The 23,467-nt window shown below is 39.1% G+C and overlaps 1 protein-coding gene across 3 annotated transcripts in view; it reads left to right on the top strand.

Annotated features, from left to right (window-relative positions):
• The window catches only part of LOC149843423 (En/Spm-like transposon), a 150,358-nt gene that overhangs the window by 72,583 nt on the left and 54,308 nt on the right, over nt 1-23,467 (top strand). Inside the window, exons 6-8 of one of the 3 annotated variants that reach the window (XM_089999786.1) lie at nt 17,381-17,466; nt 17,551-17,817; nt 17,985-18,038. In XM_089999786.1, coding sequence (XP_089855912.1) covers nt 17,381-17,466; nt 17,551-17,817; nt 17,985-18,038 — 407 coding nt within the window. Of the gene's footprint in view, nt 1-17,380; nt 17,467-17,550; nt 17,818-17,888; nt 18,039-23,467 lie in introns of all 3 variants that reach the window. The other 2 variants (XM_089999785.1, XM_089999784.1) reach the window with 2 other exon arrangements.

The raw sequence follows: 23,467 nt of genomic DNA on the forward strand, positions 1-23,467 counted from the left end.
ATAAAAATAAGGATTTTATTAATGAAATGCTTAGCAAGAAGCATTAAAATAAATGGGGACAATATGTCCCTGTTTATACACATCAATACACACAAGAGGGAGCCTTGGGAGCTCCCAATGACTCTATGGGTAATTCTCATAGAGCCACTAATGGCCAATCAAATTACAAAAAATAAAAATTATTTTAAATATTCTAACTAACCTATTACTGTAGAACTAACCTAGTTAGATAATATGAAGTGACCAAAATGCCCTTGTTGGGCATTATCTATATATTTTATATTTAAGATTATAAATAAGTACATACATATTTTAACACCACTCAAACTTACGGTGTATACATTGAAAGTTGATTAAGTGAGAATATGAAATGAGGTGCAGCAAGAGCTTTGGTGAAGAAGTAAAATATGGAAGCTCCATAACTCCTTTCAAATATTCATCTCATACATAATGACAATCCATTTTGAGATGCTTGGTGCGCTCATGGAAGGTGTGTTTGCTGGCAATGTAGAATGCACTCTTGTTATCTCAACACATCTCCGAAGGTATGGAGATGTCTATTCTCATATATTTTAAAATATTCCTTAGTCATACAAGTTCCATAGTTATCGTAGTTATAGCCCTATATTATGCTTCAGTAGATGATCGTGAAACCTTCTGCTACTTCTTGCACCTCTACAAAATCAATAAATTTCCTAAAAAAACACAAAAACCAGTGGTTGAGACCCTATCATTCGGATTTCTTCTCTAATCTGAATCAATACAAGCAAGCAAATCTAAAGATGAGGATGAGGATATGAAAAACCTTTTATTTATAAAGTTCTTTATATATCTCACAATACGCAACACAATACTCATGTGTACAGTGGTTTGACTATGCTGAAACATACTGACTAAGTGAACAACATGAGCCATGTCTGGTCTGGTGATTGTTAAATAAGTGATCCAATCAACTGTCTATATAGACTGTCTATATAGAGTAGGATCATCAAGAAGTGTCCCATCTTCATGTCTCAACTTTGCATTGACAACTTCAGGTGTCTCCACTTGTCATCTCTTGTCATCTGTAATCCCAGACTTAGCACAAATATCAGTAAAACACTTCATCTGAGAAAGAATATTGCCCCTGGGAGAGTAGGCGACTTCAATGCCTAAAAATACCTTGAAAATCCCAAGTTATACATATCAAATTTTTATTTTCATTAACTCCTTGTTCATTATTCCCTGCTATTATCGTGTCATCCATGTATATTAGAAAAATAACACTATTGGCCTTGTAATCCCCGTGGATTGTTTTTTTATTCTCTAGATGAATTCGAAAATATCCATCTAGTGGTCCTTTAGGCTGCGGAGGTCTCAAGCCAAAACCACTTGCACTGGATGCCTCTGCTTCTATTTTTGATCATCCACTTCCAAGCATATTAATTGATCTTCCCTCAAATCGTGATTCTTTCATTCTTCCTCGTAGAAGCATTCATGTAGTCCGAAACTTTTTTCTTGATCTCTGGTGTTACTTTGCTACATGCCTTATAATTGCCTCCTTTGGCAAGTACTTAATTTTGTACATCTCGCCAGAATATGTTTCAAAGCAAAGAAAACTTGTTACTGAATTCAGATCGTTCTTGACTTTGCAAAAAGCCCATTTCCGTGTTAGGTCCTTTGACTTCCTCTTAAATATCTCAATTGTTTGATTGCTAATAGCTAAAGTGGAAGAAGCACTTGCACTAGCTGATGACAACCCCCCTCTATTGGTTATTCGATCACACAAAAAATCAAAATTTAAAAGAACCAAAAATATATTAGAATCACAACATCATATATATATATATATTGCATTTGTATATGATATACAATTAACTATTATACACACATATACAATAAAAGAATCAAACAAGTACATGATTATTGTTGAGAATAGGTGGTTTTAAGTTTAAGTCTTCTTAGATTAGAGGTTATTTGAAATTTTAATTTAAGGATGGACTTAGATGTAATTTATTCTTTTTGGCCTCTCTCTATTTAACATAGAGAGCAGCCCTAATAACAAGTTAACGAGTTTTATTATTGTGCAACCGTCCCCCTCTCTCTCTCTCTCCACCTAGGGTTCGGTGCATCTCATCTATTCTTGAACCTGGTTTCAAAGCTTGCGATCTCAGGAGCGTGATCGATCGTGATCAATCTGCAATCGATCTAAACCAATGAGAAAAAAATATATATATTGGAACCAGGTGTGTTAATTTTTTTTTGTGAGATCTGATGACAGATTTGGCCCAGATCTGTTATCAGATCTAAGGGGCATCGTGAGTGTGTGTCTTCAGATCTGGCAGCCGTAACCCTTGAGCCCTAGTTCCACCTGCCGTGATTTTTGGGTTTGGCAGTTGATAACAGATTTTAGGTGCTGCTATTTGTGATCGAGATGTGCTGCTGCCGTGATTTTTTATCGTGTCCCTTGAAGAAATGAGCTTCCTTTTTAGCTGTCGTGATTTACGACATCTGTCAATATGATTTCAGCAGCAGCTGTCGTGATTTACAGCTGTTGTGATTCCCTGCTGGGTCGTGATATTTTTTTTTCATGCTGTCGTAATTTGTTTTTTCATGCTGTGAAAGAAGCATGTTAGTTTCAGTTGTGCTCATGTCGTGGAAGCATCAAGCGTGAGTCTCTGCTGTGTTGAAAATTATCCTGTTTGTGTGGAAATTTTTTTATGACTGTCGTTCTGTCGTGGAAACATCAAACGTGTTTCTCGGCTGTGTTGAAAAATATCCTGTTTATGTGAGTTTTTTTTATTGTCGTGGGATTCTGTGTTGAGTATAGATGCTGGTCGTCGGTTCTGGCTGATGCGTTATTGTCACACGCTATTTTATGTGCTGCTTGAAGCCTGTCAAGATTTTATCTCTGGTGTGGCTGCTGGGATTATAAAACCTGCTATTCAAGTGGGTAAATCTGATTTTTTTTTTGGCTGAAATAGAATTAAATATTCAGTATGGGTGAAACTTCGAAATGTGATTCCAAAATTGAACATATTGGAGAGTATAAGGCTTTTGCCAATCCCTTCTTGTACGGCTCTTCTGTAAGGTTGAATGAAACTAACTATGCCAGGTGGTCCAGAACTTTTATGATGTCGGTGTCTGGACATCGTAAAAAACATATTTTGTTGGAAGACGAACCCAATGAAAAGGTGGAAAAATACGTTACTTGGGATGAAGATAATGACATAGTTATGTCATAGATCATGAATAGTGTCGAAACCCATATTGCAGATGGTTTAATTTACTATAATACAGCCAAACAGATGTGGGACAATCTTCGAGATACGTATTCACAAGAGACTATTGTGAGTCGTATCTTGCAAGTCGAACAGGAGATATATAATTTACAGCAGGGAGATCAGACCTTGGCCTAGTACTACGCATCAGTAAAAGCTGCGTTTGAAAGACTCAATGCTCATCAAGAACAGTCTATGGTTGCTCGGTTTCTTACAGGCTTATCTTCAGAATTCTCTGTTGCAAAAGTCCAAATGTTGGCTGGATCAGATGTACCTACTCTTGCTGATGCATACAATCGCCTGAGTAGACTTGCGATCTCTTTTCCACAATCACAGCCTGTGACCCAGTCATCTGCTCTAGTTGTCTCCTCTGGTTATGGGCGTGGAAATATTCAGAATATCAGAGGACGAGGTATGGGAGGTAGAGGAAAGCTTTAATGTACATTCTGTGGAAAATCTGGACATTTAGAAGATCGTTGCTGGGATCAACATGATCGGTCAACCTCTTCTTCAAAGTCATATGCTCCTAAAGCAAATGTTATTACTCTCGAGGCAACAAATGTACATGATAATATCTCTACAAGTGACAGTATCACCCTCAGTCGTGCTGAATATGATGAGTTGATAGCTCTTCGACCTTTAAGTTTCACTCATCCTGTAGCTGGTGTTGCCTACTCAACAGGAAATCATCTTCATCCGACTGACTGTAAGTGGATTATTTACTCTGGTGCATCCAGACACTTGTGTCGAAATTCACTCATTTTTTCATATCTAAAGGATATTATTGTTCATCGAGGAGTCTCATTAGCCGATGGGAGTTCCTCCCCGGTTGTTGGTCAGGGAAATATTTCTATATCCTCCTCCTTACAGTTGAAAAATGTTCTTCATGCTCCAAACTTTCCTCAAAGTTTACTCTCTGTTAGTTGTTTTACAAAAGAACAAAATTGTAGAGTAATATTTGATCTGATGGGTTGTCATTTTCAGGATTTGTTGACGGGGAAGAAGATTGATGGAGGCTATGAAGAAAATGGAGTCTACTACCTACATTATCCAGTGGGTAATGTTCATATTGCAATGGAACACTCATTCAGTCCTGTTCAGTGGCATCGTCGTCTTCGTCATCCTTCATTGTCAAAGCTTCGTTCGGTCTTTCCTCAAATTCCTTCCACTACATCATTTCAGTGTGAAGCATGTCAGCTGGGCAAGCATCATCGAAGTTCGTTCCCTTCGAGTGAGAGTCAGTCTAGTAATAAAGTTTTTGAACTTCTTCATGCAGATGTATGGGGTCCTAGTAAGATTCCTACTAGGACTCAGTGTCGATACTATCTTGTTATTGTTGATGATTTCTCTAAGTTGTCATGGGTGTTTTTAATAAAGGAACGATCTGAAGTTCCAAGTATTATCAAATCCTTAATTCTTGAAATAAAAACTCAGTTTCAATCTATTGTCAAGATCGTTCGCACTGATAATGCTCTTGAGTTTAAATCAAAAGTTCTGTCACAATTTTACCAAGATCATGGCATTCAACCCCAAACTTCCTGTGCCTATTCATCTCAACAAAATGGGGTGGCTGAACGAAGACATCGGCACCTGCTTGATGTTGCCCGGACCATTATGATTCAATCTAATGTTCCTGCGTTATACTGGGGTGATGCGATTACCACTGCTTGTTATCTGATCAACCGCATGCCTTCATCTTCCGTGGGTGATCAAATTCCATTACATATCCTAAAACCTAATGCCCCACTCTTCTCTTTCTCGCCAAAAATATTTGGATGTGTTTGTTTTGTACACAAACTTGGCCTTGACCGTGATAAACTAGTTGCTCAAGCTACAAAATGCATATTTATAGGTTATCCCAAAAATCAAATCTGATATCATTGTTATGATCCTATTTCTCGCCGAGAGTATGTCAGTGCGGATGTATCTTTCTTGGAATCTACTCCATATTACTCTAGTACCGGTTCTCCGCTGCAGGTCGATCCAGCTGAGTCTTTTCCATTACCTATACCTCCTTTTCCTTTGGAATCTGTGCCCTCATTACCGAACCAAACTTCATCCTCTTCCAGATTTAATAATCTTCCATTGGTATATGTGCGTAGAGCTCCACCTCCGCAAGCGCCTTCATCTTCTTCTTCCCCTAAGGTAAGTTCTACTGACAATAGTGATCTTCATGATGATGATAGCAGGCCTATTGCTCTACGCAAGGGGGACACGACAATGTACCTTATATCCCATATCTCATTTTGTCTCCGATGCCAGAATTGGAAATCAGATGAAACTTTTATTTCAGCCTTATCTGTTGAAACTATTCCTCTGAACTATCAACAGGCAGAGCTTGATAACCGCTGGAAGCTGGCTTTGTAAGAAGAAATAGATGTTTTAGTATCTCAACATACATGGGATCTAGTTGATACCCCAGCAGATGCTGACATTGTTGGATGTAAATGGGTATATACAATAAAGTACAAATCTGATGGTTCTATTGAAAGGTACAAGGCCAGATTAGTAGCAAAAGGATATACTCAGACATATGGTATTGATTTCTTTGAAACCTTTTCTCCTGTTGCACGGATGGGTATCATTCGTCTTGTTCTCTCAGTAGTTGTTCAGCATGGTTGGAGCTTGTGCCAATTAGATGTGAAAAATGCATTTTTATATGGGGATCTATCTAAGACCGTTTACATGCAACAGCCTCCAGGTTTCGAGGTTGAGGGGGAGTGTCAGAAGGTGTGTAGATTGAGAAAGGCGATTTATGGCTTGAAACAAAGTCCTCGTGCATGGTTTCAAAAGTTGTTTGAAGTGATGTCACGCTTTGGCTTTAATAGGTCAGCGGCAGATCATACACTATTTATCTAGAAAACTAACTCAGGCATAGTTGTTATGGTGGTATATGTGGATGACATCATTCTTACAGGAAATGATGTGAAAGCTATTGAAGCCACAAAGGCTCATCTTCAAAAACACTTTGTTACTGCAATGGGTATATAAGTTGCCAGGAGCCGTGAAGGGATGATTTTGTCTCAACGGAAGTATGTTCTTGACTTATTAAAGGAAACGAGAATGTTTGGAGCCAAACCAGCAAATATTTCCATGGATCATAAACTTCAGTTGTTTGAAGAAGGGTCATAACCGGTTGATAGCAAAAGTTATCGCTCCCTAGTAGGGAAGCTACTATATGTAACTGTGACCAGGCTGGATATTGTTTTAGCAGTAAGCAAAGTTAGCCAATGGACAAACCAACTGAGGTACACTGGAATGCAGCTATAATGATTCTCAGATATCTAAAATCTTCTCCTGGAAAGGGGTTATTGTTCAGGAAAGGTGAAACTCTGGAGATAGTGGCCTATTCTGATGCTGACTATGCAGGATCTCTAGTGGATAAAAAATCTACCACAGGATTCTGTGTGTTTCTGGGAGACAACTTGATTTCTTGGAGAAGTAAGAAACAAAATGTGGTTTCTAGGTCGAGTGCAGAATCAGAATATCGGGCTATGGCCCAAACAGCTGCTGAATTGATGTGGGTTCGTACTGTTCTTCATGATCTTCGGGTGAAGGTTTCCTCTCCTATGACCATGATGTGTGATAACAAGGCTGCAACATATATAGCGAACAATCCTGTCTTTCATGAAAGAACAAAGCATATTGAGGTTGATTGCCACTATGTAAGAGATATGGTTCAAGCTGGTCATATCACTACCAAATATCTAAAGTCGGAAGACCAAGTTGCAGATATGTTTACAAAGCCTCTTGCTAGACCAAATTTTTCAAAATGTTGTGACAAGCTAAGCATGATTGATATCTTTGCTCCAGCTTGAGGGGGAGTGTTGAGAATAGGTGGTTTTAAGTTTAAGTCTAGAGGTTATTTGAAATTTTAATTTAAGGATGGACTTAGATGTAATTTATTCTTTTTGGCCTCTCTCTATTTAACATAGAGAGCAGCCCTAATAACAAGTTAACGAGTTCTATTATTGTGCAGCCGTCTCTCTCTCTCTCTCCACCTAGGGTTCGGTGCATCTCATCTATTCTTGAACAGTTACATAATTTACATATACACACATAACATAATTTACATATACACATATAACATAATTTACATATACTAAACTCATTCACCCAGGTAAAAAAGTTTAATAAAGTAATAAGTTATATACATATTACATGGATACTAAATTACTAGTAAATAATTAATAAGTTAATAAGTTCAATCAACACTGTCACAAAATCAGCAACAGCAAAAAATACGGCAAAGCCTTTATAACTGTTACAGAACTAGGGTGAAATTAAAGCAATTACAACAAGAGAGAAGAAGAAGAGGCAAAGCAAGGGGGAGAGAGAAAAACAGATAGAGAGGGGAGATGAAGAAGAATAAGGAGAAAAACAGATAGATATTGACAGCTTGACAGCCTCAGCTCGCCACTCGGTCGCTTCGCTCGACGTACGCCATCTAGGCCGCAACATGCTTTGTGTGCCTGCGCCTGCACCCACTCGTGTACTCTTGCGCTTGCATCTGCACACTTCCGCGTAGGTTGAACACCATCTTGGTCGCATAGTGTTGATACCAACCGTGACTACTCGTGTACTCCTGTGCACTCGTTGTGTGCAGTTTTCACACCTTAGTGTCTGCCCCTACGCATCACATCCTTTGTGCGGCTGGTCAGTCACCAATCACACCTAGTGCGATTTCATGGTTTGGCTCGAGCAATGCACTTATATTGCGCCGTTAGGCTGTTAAAATCTCCATGTATGTGCACATATTAAGTAGCACCTGTGAGTGCATCTGAGGGCCAAGCCGAGCTTTGTAACCGGGCCTGTGCGCCTGCATACTTAAACTTGTAACCCTAGCTCTCGGGCTAGACGAAACCCCTTCTTGGCCGTTGTAATTTTCCACCCTTGTGTGTTGCCTGATTGATTACCCATCAGCTGCAAAACACTCGAACAAATTAGGTCGACAATGGCTTCACCATCTGGATCGTTGGATCACCCTGGGCAGGGTGTACCAGCACCTAGTCGACGCTTTTGACTCTAGACAAAGACAGATCTACCCCTAACAGGCAGAACCTATTGCGAACATGTAAAGGACAAAAAATGCCCCTACATAGGCTAAACCTATTATAATAGAAAAGCAGTTAAGTATATATACTATATACATATATGTATATATATATAGCTAAATACACTATGTAAATACATATATATATACTGATACATCTTAGCAGCATGCGCATCCACACCGAGGACTTATGTTAATCCACTATTCTGTCTAGCTGTCAAATGTCACATCCCAACTCTTCAAAGGGCTTAGAGTGACGTTCTTTTATTTTTGCATAAATTGGAATTTCCACCCTTTCAAGCATTTGTTACTTAAAAATTTTTAAGTTGCAGTAATAGACTGTGAAGCTGTCAATATCTATATAATGTGACAACAACAACAACAACTACGCCTTCATCCCAAAACAATTGGGGTCGGCGATATGAACCAAAAAAGAAAATCATTCCGGGTCTTCCACATGAATCCTTCTCCTCCAATCATTTTTATCTAATGCCATGTCCTCGGTGAGGTTCAAAGCATTCATATCCTTTCCTATCATCTCCATCCAAGTCTTCTTAGGCCTACCCCGACCTCTTTTAACTAATATATTTTCTCATTTCTCCATCCTTCTTAGGCCTTCGTCGAATATGTCCAAACCACCGTAAACGATTCTCTCTCATCTTATTTTCAATGGATGCAACACCTACCTTCTTACGTATCTACTCGTTTTGAATCTTATCTTTTATTGTATTTTCACACATCTACGCATCTCAGCTACACTCATTTTTTGAATATGATGTCTCTTGGCAGCCCAATATTCCGTACCATATAGTAAAGCGGGCCTAATTGTCGTCCTATAAAACTTTCCCTTCAACCGCAATGGCATTCTACGATCGCACAACACTCCAGTTGCACTTTTTCATTTCATTCACCCAACCTTTATCCTATGATTTACATCTCCATCAATTTCTCCATACTTTTGAATGATAAATCTCAAATATTTGAAACAGTCATCCACCGGTATTTCTTGCTCACCAAGCTTCACTACACTCCCATCACTACTTCGTTGCTTACTAAACTGACATTCCATATATTGTGTCTTACTCTTACTCAACTTAAAACCTCTTGCTTCCAATGTCTGTCTCCATAATTCTAACTTAGCATTAACCCCAACTCTAGACTCATCAATCAAAACAATATCATCAGCAAACAACATACACCACGACACATTTTCTTGAATTGATCTCATAAGCTCATCCATCACTATAGCAAATATGAAAGGGCTTAATGCAGATCCTTGATGTAACCCAATCGTTATAGGAAAATTGGTTGTCACCCCTCCAGGACATTGGTTACTACTCCTTCGTACATATCTTTAATTATACTAATGTACTTGAGAGAAACACCTTTGTTCATCATTGTCCACTAGAGAACATCCTTAGGTACTCTATCGTACGCTTTCTCCAAATTGATTCTCCGACATCATGACAACCTTCCTCAACCTATACTCAATCACCTTCTCCCAAAGTTTCATAGTATGACTCATGAGTTTTATACCACGATAGTTTGTGCAATCTTGTATATCACCCTTATTCTTATATAGAGGCACCAAAGTACTTTTCCTCCACTCATTAGGCATCTTATTTGTTCGCCAAATCTTGTTAAAAAGATTTGTCAACCATTCTAAACCTTTCTCACCCAAGCATTTCCAAGCCTCGATAGGTATACCATCTGGGCCAACTGCCCTTCTTGATTTCATTTTCTTCAAAGCCTCTGCAATTTCTTTCTTTTGAATCTTTCTTATGAAGTCACGATTCATTTCATGAAAAGGAATGGACAAGTCTCCAAGATCCTGAGCGTGACTTTCATTAAATAGCTTGTCAAAATAATCTTTCCATCTCTCCCTAATATCCTCATATTTGACTAAAACCCTTTGTGTTTCATCTTTGATACATCTAACCATACCCAGATCCCTTGATTTCCTATCTCTCATCTTTGTAAGCCTATAAATATCCTTCTCGCCTTCTTTGGTATCCAACTTGTCATAAACCTCCTTATATACCTTAGCCCTCGCGTTTCGAACTACTTTTTTAGCTTCCTTCTTTGCTATCATATACTTCTCCAAATTCTCATTATCACGACTCTTACTTAGATTTCTATAACACTCTCTTTTAACCTTAATAGCTAATTTGATATCCTCGTTCCACCATGATGTATCCTTACCTAGCGGTGCACCGCCTTTAGACTCACCTAATACCTCCTTAGCCACTTTTCTCATGCCACCCGCTATCTTATTTCACATTGATTCTGTATCCTCCTCGAGACACCAATCAGCTTCCTTAACTACCTGCTCTACAAACATTCCTTGTTTAGCTCCTTTCAGTGCCCACCACTTAATTTTAGGATCTATCCTATGTCTATCCCTTTTGCGACATTTTTTAATTCTAAGATCTAAAATTAAGACTATGTTGTGTAGCTACACTTTCTCCCGGTATAACCTTACAATCGATGCAACAACCCCTATCTCTCTTTCGAAGTAGGAAAAAATCTATCTGACTCGTATTAACCTCACTTTTAAATGTTACTAGGTGAGACTCCCTCTTCCTAAACCAAGTGTTTGCTAAGATCATATCATAGGACAAACCAAAATCTAAAATCCTTTATCCACTTTCGTTTCTTTCTCCTATACCATAGCCTCCATGGATACTTTCAAATCCATCCTTACTAATGCCTACATGTCCATTAAGGTCACCGCCGATGAAAAGCTTTTGTCCATAAGATATCCCTTGTACTATTCCATCTAAATCTTTCCAAAATTGACGCTAAATGGAATCATCTAAACCTAATTTGAGGTGCATAAACACTAATAATATTAATAATATCCGTACCTAATAATAATTTTGTAATAATCACAAATTTTTAGGCATTTATTTAAATATATTATAATATAAATTTCATAACAATGTGATTTGGGCCCCGGATCCAAGTCGCGGATCCGGGACCCATAAAGGGGTCTTTACATATATATTTATCTCGTATGAACTTATATGTACATATATAAGTGCAAAAATTTTAATTAAGCGAATTATTCAAGTGATAGCTATGTATATAATGCATAAATGGGCTTGGGATCCACATTCCGGATCCAAGACCCAGATAGGATCCTTATGGATATAGGTAAAATACCCTATATATATATATATATATATATATATATTGTACGAGTATTTTTAGGGGATCCACAATTGGATCCATTTGGATCCAATCTGTGGATCCATACCGAGTGGGAGGCGCGGGTCCAGAATCGCGACCGTGTTTGGATCCCGAGTCGCAGGTCGCAGACCCGGACCCGGCCCTGTCGTTAAAACGATAAAGAGGGGGGGGGTTAATAAGGCAACCCGATAAAACCTGAAACGGTAGAAAGGAGTTAGGGTTCTGAGAGAGAACCCTAACTGAAGTCGCATGAAAGAAAGGGAGGGGGGGTTTGAAGCGCAACCGCTGGAGGGAAGGGGGCTCCGATTTTGCCGGGCCTTCCCCTTCAAAAGAGGGTCCCGAGTTGGTCCCTTTTCCCCATTCATTCTCTCTCTCTCTCTCTCTCTCTCTCTCTCTCTCGTCGGCAAGGAGGTGCCGCCGGTCTCATCTCCGGCGATCGGAAGGTAGGAGTGCTTGATCGTGCCCACGTCCTTCTCAGTGAGCAATCGGTTTTGGCAGGGCCAACTGCAAGCGATTGCAGCAGCCATCTAACGCCAGGCAAAGGTACGAGTCCCCTCTTGTGAAGATGACTGAGAAATCGAACCCTGGTTCGATTTTATGTTGTTTTTTTTTCTTTGGATGAAATCCTTGGGAACCAGATGGAGTTCATGGTGGATCGATTCTTTTTTCACGATAAGCTCCACTGATTAGGTGGTTGGGTCATGCCCAAACAAAAAAAAACTCTTCGGGGTTCTGATTGTAGCTTTGGACCTAGATAAATGAGACTTTGTTAACTCCAGCATGAAGTGATGTAATTGTTCATGTTGTGTTATCTTTTTTTTTGAATTATATTTCCTTCTTAAGCCATAAAAAAATTTGTCCTTCAAATATGAATTCATTTGCTACACATCATATATAGCTTTTGACTTGCAGATGGCCACAGGCTTCTGGCGATTTTTTTTTATATGTGCTACCTTTTACCTAACCCCTAAGTGATAGCAGTGATTCAACTTTCACAGAAGGTTGGCATAGTTGCTTAACTCTTCGATGTATAATGGCTGTGTATTTCCTTTGATCATGAAATTGCTTAAACCGATGCCTGAGTATACTTAGGTGCTATCCATTTAATGTACAAATTATAGCAGATTCTGATTTTTGTCCATGTTAAGCTTATAATGTGCTGAAAATTCCTATTTTGAGTATATCCTCGTATCTACATTGGTGCATGTTCTAAATTTTGAATACTCAAACTATGATGTGTTCCAAATCTGAGGGTTAACTCAAGTCAACCATGATAGTATGAAATTATGCTATGTAGAACTGAGTTAAACTAGACACCCAGCAGAAGGGGAAGTGATGTTCCAAGCACTGAACATCCTAAACAGCATGTCTGCCTACCCCAGTAAATTCTTGATTTGGATTTGCGGTTGCTGATCCTTCCAGAATCATGTCCGTTGCTATATTTTATATGTGAGGCTTTGGAAATGAACCTCTTACATGGAAAAATCTGAATAATGCCATCCACGTGCCCGAAATGAAGAAAAGAAATATGACAAAATAAAACTATAAATAAATAAATATGTCTGGTAGTAGGGGTCGTATCTGTATACTTTAAGACTTGGACGAATGGTAGAGTTTTTCAGCTATGTACATGCTGGAACGAAATTTCACATGCCTATGACTAAATATGTCTGAATGATTCAATATTCAGCTGTAGTGGACTACATGAATATACTGGGAGCAGGTGTGAACTCCGAAACCTGGGGATTTTAAAGCATATGTAGAAGTGTTGTGTATCTACTTGCTGATTGTGATTCCATGTATTAGTTGAAATTATGCATTTACTTTAAGTCTGAATATTGGGTATGGGTATGTATCAAATGTGTACACTAAAGAAAAATCACTTCTTTGAAAAGAAACCATTTCATTGACTGTTGAGTATTTACTTAATGTATCCATGCATTGATATGAATACACTTCTTCAAGAAAAGTATGCATATACTAAATGTTTGAGGTTTCACTTACCAGGGACATGCATAATAAACAATTTTGTTCACGTGCACACACAACCACAGGGAGTATATCTTGACATGGATACGTGTGTATGGATGTAGGAAATACACATTTCAAAAATGCATGTGAGGTGGGAAATTACATGCTTATGATTGACCTTTTTTGTATGGGTGCATATGCATTTGGCACAATAGTTTGATGTTATATAGCACATCACTTTGGTTTTGTTGTGTGATGCATCGATGGCCTAATGGATCATCACCGGCCTGGAGAGCCGTGGACTTGGTTGTTTTCTTATATGTTTAATTGCATCATTTAAACCACACAAGTTGGTCGGGCACACTACTACATTGTTCCCGTTGTCCTCACGGGCTGGAGTCCCGTAAGGGTTCCCGCAAGGGAGGATGCGGGTTTTCACTTTACTTTTGCATATGGTGTTGCAAACTTAAAGAATTGACTTTAAAAAAAATATAAGAAATAAGAACAGTGTAACATATGTTCTAAGATCTTCGATCTGGAGAATGGAGATCTTAGAAATCCGGCCTTGGGGAGACTGTGAGGATACAAAAACTTCGTGTGTTTAAATTTGGTCCCCTTAACCCGATATTGAGGTTCCTTCTCCTGGTCACGGTTTTATGGAGAGTCCGCCACTTTACCTAGGGGTGGTGTGTTTGTCACAACTGTGATTGTTATGGTACCAAGGAAGTGACACTTGTGGGCGTGGGGTGTCCCTTGTGTCCCCGACATTAGATGTGGAGGTCTAATGTTTCGAAGGTGATTCGGTCGAGGGCTAAGTTGGAACCCAGTAATAAAATACAAATTGTGTGTTAAGCTATCTTGGGAACCTAACTTGACTTCGGGGATTTTACCCGTTTGGTGTATCCGCGGGCGATGGAAATTAAAAAAAGGAACTCAAATTGTATGCATTTAATAGGGCATGCATGTGGAAACATGAACTTAAATGGAAGACAATAAGATATTCATACATTGTGTATAAATCATGCAAAATCTTGCTATGCATTTGGACATGCATAATTTACTTCTTTCCTTAAATGATAAATGTTGTTGGATGAGTGATGGTCAATTTTTAAATGCATGTAGAATACCTTGCTTATTTAGATTGATATACCTGTTGTCGATTAAGGTTCTTGTATACTTAATAGATGTGGTATGAATGCTTAAATCAGATTAGGAAATTGTCAGAGTTGCATTCCTCTAAAAAGTTACATAAAATTGTTCATGTGTTCTTTATGCTCTCTTATTTTTCATTAGAGGGATCTGTACGCAGAATTATTAGGATTTCTGACCCTTTTCTTTTATGGTTTTTTACAGGAGCAGGAAATCAGTGAAGAGGTTGGTGTCTGGGAAAGTCACGGGTGCCATGCACTTGCTAGATAGATCACATATGGACAACATGACTCTACTTTTGTTTTCTTTTTGGTTCATTTAATGGATGTTGCACTTTAAATAATTCATTATGCAAGTGTCTCTAGACATGTTTATCAGTTTTTCAATAAATGAATAATGGTTTGATTTTGGTATGGAAGATAAGTGTAAGCTCTATTGTGGTGTGTGGTTATCCAGCGGTGAGTGGAACTGTAAAGGCCCCAGATCTCTGAGAATATTTTCACATCTTGTTTTAAAAAAAAAAAATCCGCATTTTCAAGGAGCATGAGTTGGGGTCGTTACAAATTTAATAAGTAAAATCCTATCACCCTTCCTACGGACCTCAACTACATTATCTATAAACTCACGACTAATAACAATCCCTACTCCATTCCTATTCCTATTTATTCCTTTATACAAAATCTTATATCCCCAAGGTTCTATCACTTTTGCTTTCTCACCTACCCATTTGGTCTCTTGTAGACATAAAATATTCATCTTTCTCCTACACATAACATCTACTAACTCTACCAACTTACCAGGTAAAGACCCTATGTTCCAAGTGGCTAACCTAATTTTATAGTCTTGAACTATCTTCTTTACCCCCACCCGTTCAACAAAGTGAGGGAACCCTTGCCTATTTGACACCACACCCGGGCGCTGGTGTGACACGTCGCTTCTAGGCGATGACCTAGCAACCCTTGCCCATTTATCACTGCCTCCGGGCCTATAGAGTACAACGCGTCGCTCAATAGGGAACACCCCAACGAAATTCTCATATTGGTTCATATTCATAGGGTGTGACTAAGTTTTTATGCTGGCTGTCACTGGCCTACCGCAACCCTCCTCCTTTATCCGGGCTTGGGACCAGCAGTGTATAACTAAACAGTTATACACAAGCGGAGTATAAAAATAAGACAAGCTTGGCAAGTGAACAATTTGACACAGAAGATTGGCAGTCAGGCTGTTGATATATAATCATCCAATAGAGCCACATATTTGGGGTGAATGGTATTCCTGGTTAGGAGTTATGGGATGTAATATGTATGTTGTACATGGTGGTGTGCTACCCCCTTTCTTTTATTCTTCTTATATATATATATACAACAACAACAACAACAACTACGCCTTCATCCCAAAACAATTGGGGTCAGCGATATGAACCAAAAAAGAAATTCATTTTGGGTCTTCCACATGAATCCTTTTCCTCCAATCATTTCTATCCAACGCCATGTCCTCGGTGAGGTTCAAAGCATTCATATCCTTTCCTATCATCTCCATCCAAGTCTTCCTAGGCCTACCCCGACCTCTTTTAACTAATATATTTTCCCATTTCTCCAACCTTCTAACTGGAGCATCATTAGGCCTTCGCCGAATATGTCCAAACCACCGTAAACGATTCTCTCGCATCTTATTTTCAATGGGTGCAACACCTACCTTCTTACGTATCTCTTCGTTCCGAATCTTATCTTTTATTGTATTTCCACACATCCATCTAAGCATCCGCATCTCAGCTACACACACATATATATATATATATATATATATATATATATATATATATATATATATATGTGTGTGTGTGTGTGTGTGTGTGTGTGTGTGTGTGGCTGGAAAGTGACAATTAGATCTTTGAGAATTGGACTTGCATAACGGCAGTCATCCATTCCCTGATACAGTTTGACATAGTGGCATGTGCTAAAGTGAAATGGCTAGAGTCGGACCTTTCACAGACATGAATAGCTCTTATGCACACTGTAGACTAAATGCTATTGTATTTGTTGGTGACATTTTTCCAGTTTCTGAACTATCATGTTTCAGCAAAAAATGGAAATGCAGCTGTGATCATTAAAGTTCCTTCTGTGGAGAGGAGTGTCTCCATGATATCTCTTATTTATATTGGAATAGGCCCTAATTAGAACTTTTATGGTTGCAAGAATAATCATAAAATTTTTAAAATTACAGATCTGCCACTAATTAGGGAAATAAAACAAAACACAACAATGATCTAATAATTGCAATACCGCCACTGCATTGACAAATCAAGTGCTTCAAAAGTAATGAAGAGTTACTTTAGCAATTCAAATTTGAAAGGTGACAGCAACTATTTTGATCCTAAAAGTATCTGTATAATTTTAAAATGCCACTACATTTTGATGGTGCTTTAATCATTATGATTTGTTGTTCGCTGCTAAAAAATTGGATTTAAAGTTAATTAACAAAATATAAGATTTGTAATATCAATCATAAAATGGATATAATCAAGAATATATGCAATGATGAAAACAGGAGAGAGAGAGAGAGAGAGAGAGAGAGAGACTTGCAAAAACTTGATTGTAGCATTATAACCTTCATTCAGTTCCGCTGCTTGTTAAAGTTTCTTGTTACTGCATATTCTACTCAATGAAGAAAATGTCTTCTTGATTGCTATATCTGGCCTCTTTTTTCTGCCATGACTCCTGAAATATTTAGTCTAATAGTCAGCTATTTCTTGCAGTGCATCTCTCAGTATTTTCTGGAGATGCAGTGTTTCTTAACAGAAGGTTCTCAGTTCTAGAGAGGGAGTTGAAGCTTATGTCTGTGGTATGTTCTGCATTCAATATTCCATCCACTTGAGAACATTGCCTTCTTGGCTTTGTTTATTTTACATCTGTTTCATTGTTGCAGATTGGTGCAAACTGCAAACCTGGGTCTCAGCTGGAAAATGTTATCTTTGGAGTTGTTGATGCCAATGGTTCCATCGATGAAGAGATACATGGACAAATTCACACTCTTACAGTAACTTCAGAATTGTCAAATTCCAGTGATATAATTCAGTACAGTTTCCATCGAGGGAAGTGCAAAGTGCCTGTTATTCAATTGCCTGTGCTGCCTGGGAATTTTCAATTCCAAGCTTTTCATTCACGTCACCCAGAGCTTAGCCAAACCGTTGAGGTGATTACCTTATGTCATACTCAGGTTTTCGAGTCCATTAAATTACATGGGTGTATATTCATCCTCTACAGGTTAACATCCTTCTTTCTCCCAAATTGGAAATAGTCAGTGTACCTGAACCCACAGACAGATATCACCAGTATGATGGCAGTATTGTTCCTTTTCAGGACCCCGCTAAGCATATCTCTGCCCTTTTAGAGTGCATCGAAAATGATGAGAAGGTGACTTCTTCTGGCCATCCTTTTAGATTAACTCGTAAGAACTTGTTAGTGGTCCATAAAATTGTTTTGTTCAAATGATTTCTCATATCTCTAGCAGTATGGGTCAATGTGTTGGATACTTTAGTGTGTTAAGTATCGTGTATTCAACAGTATAGTATTTGGAAACTAGAAAACATCTTCCACAGTTTTATAAGCTCTCAATGTATAGTCAGCCATTTACAAATTTTGTTTGTGTTGAAGGTCTCATCAAGCACCTGGTGGTGCGGCCCACGCTCTCTATGTCAAGATCTGACACATTTGCTCTATCGGATCACCTGGTCTTGAACTCAGCGCTTGCGGCAGGACATCCACTACACATTTGGGTCTTGAAGCCTCTCAAACAAGCATGGGAGACTGATACAATAGTAGGGAGGGTCTCAACCTGTAGGGGTGACCTTTGGACGTCACCCATAGCAAAGGGAACAACAACGAGGAATGTGCTTCCGGTACGTTTAACACACCCGACATAACCTGAGAGGCTTACCAATTCTCCGATAGAGTGTCGAGTCCTCCAACAATCCAAGCAAGACCTTGGGGGGTTGCTAGGCCTTTAGATCGTTTGCTATAAGGTGTGGAAGTTGCCCAAACGCTGTTGGGACAGATCTGGTCTTCTGAAACACAAACGAGGGTTGCGGTGGTCAAGGACTGGCTATGGTACGCTTGACGTGGGTTGTAGAGCCTCCGAAGGCTTACGGTCACTGTGTGAAGGCACCACAACCTCCACGCCACCTCTGGGAGCCCCTAGGGAGGCTGCAACTAGGAGGAAATGAGAGGGAGAGGTGAGGGAGAGATGTGAGAGGTCACGCACCAGCGTTCAGCCACTGCAGAAGAGAAAGAAAGTTGAGAGAAAGAGGGGCGGCAATGAGAGGTACGATTCCTGTATTGAATCGTGCTCTATATTCTATAATATATATATGTTACAAGTTGGATCGGGTCTGTGTTACATTAGCTCAGACCCGATAACATCAATCGTGTTAGAGGTTACATAAAAGGTCCAGATCCAGACCCAGACCCGTAGACAATATACATTCTCAATACCCTCCCTCAAGTTGTGCATGATCTTGCACCATGTACAACTTGTTCTTTAAGAACCAAAAACGTATACTTGTAAGGCCCTTAGTAAACAAATCTGCCACTTGATCAACTGTGGGCAGTGTTATTAAAAGCGCGCATCGCCTCAAGGCGAGGGGCTTTGTGCCTTGAGGCGCAAAAGCACTGAGACGCACGCCTCATATGCCTTGAGGCGTATGCCTCAGGGCGAGGCGCACCTCAAGGTGAGGCGTACGCGCCTCACCTTGTTTTGGTAAATTTATATATTTCATCTATTTTACATTGAATGAGTGTAGCTGAGATGCGGATGCTTAGATGGATGTGTGGAAATACAATAAAAGATAAGATTCGGAACGAAGAGATACGTAAGAAGGTAGGTGTTGCACCCATTGAAAATAAGATGCGAGAGAATCGTTTACGGTGGTTTGGACATATTCGGCGAAGGCCTAATGATGCTCCAGTTAGAAGGTTGGAGAAATGGGAAGATATATTAGTTAAAAGAGGTCGGGGTAGGCCTAGGAAGACTTGGATGGAGATGATAGGAAAGGATATGAATGCTTTGAACCTCACCGAGGACATGGCGTTGGATAGAAATGATTGGAGGAAAAGGATTCATGTGGAAGACCCAAAATGAATTTCTTTTTTGGTTCATATCGCTGACCCCAATTGTTTTGGGATGAAGGCGTAGTTGTTGTTGTTGTTGTATCTATTTTACATTGAAATTTGAGGATCTCAGTAGGAACTCGGGTCTGGCCCATGTATGGTATGAAAGTTCACAAACCATATCATATATTAATTGGACCCTTCGGGTCTGACCCAGATTCTTTTTTAACCTTTTTATTTATCATCAAACCCAAACCATTGACACCCCTAGGTGAAAGGTGCTTGCCTGAATCAACTTGATTGATTGAACTTGAAAGGTAAAGTTCTTGAATTAAGTTTTGAGCCTGAAATGGACCTTGTTGGGGCATTTGCACAAGAGCTCCAAACCAAACCAGTTTTTGTCCTTTTAAATCTCTTTTTTCTCTTAATTAGCCATGGAGAAGTTGCTGCTATAACTTTGACCTGAGTCATTGTCTGCTGCACGAGTGCTCTTCATCTTACCATTGAGGATAGTTTCTCATTTTCCTGTCATTGCCAAATAAAATAATTAATAGAGAAGAGTTTGTGTTTCTATGTTGTTCTATTGTAAACGAGTATCAGTTTTTTAGTATATTTTAACTTTTGTTGGTTAATCTCATATATTTTTCAGTTATTTCAGTTATATAATTAGTTTTTGTTAGGCAAGGGCGACAACCCTAAACCTAAACAAATCGGGTCTGATTCAAAACTTTTTTTTTAGGCTTACGCTTTACGCCTCGCCTCGGTTTTTGGTGGAGCGCCTCGCTACGCCTCAACGCTTTTCACAACACTGGGCAGGATTTATGGACCAGACCTCGTTTTTTGGTGGGCTTATGTTTGGGACCCGGTTTCTTATGGATCAGACCCGATTTGTTTAGGTTTAGGATTGTCGCCCTTGCCTAACAAAAACTAATTACATAACTGAAATAGCTGAAAAATATATGAGATTAACCAACAAAAGTTAAAATATACTAAAAAACTGATACTCGTTTATAATAGAACAACATAGAAAGACAAACTCTTCTCTATTAATTATTTTATTTGGCAATGACAGGAAAATGAGAAACTATCCTCAATGGTAAGATGAAGAGCACTCGTGCAGCTTTATACTGTAGACACAACTTCTCCATGGCTAATTAAGAGAAAAAAGAGATTTAAAAGGACAAAAACTGGTTTGGTTTGGAGCTCTTGTGCAAATGCCCCAACAAGGTCCACTTCAGGCTCAAAACTTAATTCAAGAACTTTACTTTTCAAGTTCAATCAATCAAGTTGATTCAGGCAAGCACCTTTCACCTAGGGGTGTCAATGGTTTGGGTTTGATGATAAATAAAAAGGTTTAAAAAGAATCGGGGTCAGACCCGAAGGGTCCAATTAATATATGATACGGTTTGTGAACTTTCATACCATACATGGGCCAGACCCGAGTTCCTACTGAGATCCTCAAATTTCAATGTAAAATAGATGAAAAATATAAATTTACCAAAACAAGGTGAGGCGCGTACGCCTCACCTTGAGGCACGTACGCCTCACCTTGAGGCGCACCTCGCCCTGAGGCATACGCCTCAAGGTGTATGAGGTGTGCGCCTTATGCCTGTGCCTCAAGGCACAAAGCCCCTCGCCTTGAGGCGAGGCGCGCTTTTTGCGCCTTGAGGCGAGGCGCGCTTTTTGCGCCTTGAGGCGCGCTTTTACTGATCCTGCCGATCCACCTCAACCCCAAGAAATAACGCAAGACCCTCAAATCTTTCATCTTAAACTGTCGGCTCAATAAGTCCTGAGCATCTTCTATGTGTTTATCAGAATTTCCAGTAATGATAATATCATCCACATATATAAGAATCAAAGTGCGTACCTGACGAACTCGAAAAATGAATAGTGAATGATCAAGGTGAGACCGAATAAATCGATGGCGTTGAACTTCAAGGGAGAAACTATCAAACCATGAACGAGAGGCCTGCTTTGACTCATAGATGGCTCTTCGTAACTTGCAAACATGTGTGTTGGGGCTATGTTTTGCGTAACCAGGGGGTTGCTCCATATACACCTCTTATTTCAGGCTGTCATGCAAAAATGCATTTTTGACATCAAGCTGGCTGAGAGTCCATCCATACTGAATTGACAAAGTTAAGATTAATCAAATAGTTTTCATTTTGACCACAGGATTAAATGTCTCGTCATAATCTTGCCTGTATTCTTGAGTGTAACCTTTTGCTACTAGCCTCGCCTTGTAGCGTTCAATGGATCCATCATGTTTATACTTTATCTTATAGACCCATTTAGACCTTACAACATTTTTGTTTGATGGTCTAGGAACAATCTCCCAAGTCCCACACTCATGTAAAGCTTCCATTTGCTCATTCATAGCCTCAACTCATTTGATGTTCTACATGCTCCTGACATCAAGAAAAATATTATCTTTGTTTCTAAACTTATTGATGATAATAATGCCTCAGTTGAATTCACTCACTTCTCTGTGCAGGTCAAGGACCTACACACGAGTGAAACATTTGTTGAAGGAAAGAGACGAGGCAATATGTATGTCTTTGAATAAGCTCCATGTCATGTTGTCTACCCGGTTCATCTGAATTCGAAGTCTTCACTAGAGTCATGTTCATCCTCTTCTTCTAATGTTTTTAGAATTTCTGAATGTAATAAGCCATTCTTGTGGCATAGTCGATTAGGACATTGTGGGAGTCATTTCATTGAAAAACTTGTTTCTAATAATCTCATTCCAAAAGAAAGTCTCAGTTGGGATGAGAGCAGTCATAAGTGTTTCAGTTGTCTTTCATGCAAGAGTCATGTATTGCCTTTCCATTCCATTAATAGGAGAGCTTCAAAACCTTTTGAGATAATTTGTTCTGATGTATGGGGACCCACTCCAATTGTCTCTGGATCCGGGAGCAGATATTATCTAATTTTTTTTTATAACTATTCTTGATATACTTGGATATATTTCATGAAAAATAAGTCGGAAGTCTTCTCTCTGTTTCAAAATTTTCTTTTTTTAGTCAAAAATCAATTTTTCGAGTCCATTCAATTTTTCCAATGTGATGGAGGTGGGGAGTTCTCATCCCGTGATTTTATTTCTTTTCTTTGAAATAACGGAATAGGAAGAAGGGTATCCTGCCCTCACACCCCTCAACAGAATGGGATTGCTGAACGAAAACATATGCATATTGTTGAAAGTGCCATGAGTATGCTTCATGATAGTAATCTTCCTATCAACCTATGGACAAAGGCTTTTCATTCTGCCGTGCATGTGATAAATAGACTGCCTATGGTTATTCTGGAAAATAAGTCCCCTTATCACTGTCTTTTTGGAGTTCATCCCAGTTATCAGGATCTGCGTGTTTTTGGGTGTGTCTGCTACGTGCATATTGATCAGTCCTTGAGAAACAAGTTTCAGGACAAGGCCCAGAAGTGCAGATTTGTGGGATATGCAAATGACTACAAAGGATATAGGTGTTATAATTCCACCAACAAACACATTAGAACCTCAAGAAATGTTATTTTTTATGAACAAAATTTTGATCACGGAGCCGACACAACGAATATGCCAACTGAAGTTTACTATCCTTGGCCGAGCTCAGAACTTTTTGCTGGTTCCAATGAAGATTGTTCCTCAGACTGCTTACAGTAAGAAGAAGAGATATTTGAGAACACTGGGACGTCGGGATCACAGAATGGAGTGGAAGTACCGGGCATATACAAAGGCATCGTCT

The sequence above is a fragment of the Nuphar pumila genome, chromosome 3 (assembly GCF_984573655.1).
Source record: "Nuphar pumila chromosome 3, dmNupPumi1.hap1.1, whole genome shotgun sequence".
NCBI classification, from domain to species: Eukaryota; Viridiplantae; Streptophyta; class Magnoliopsida; order Nymphaeales; family Nymphaeaceae; genus Nuphar; species Nuphar pumila.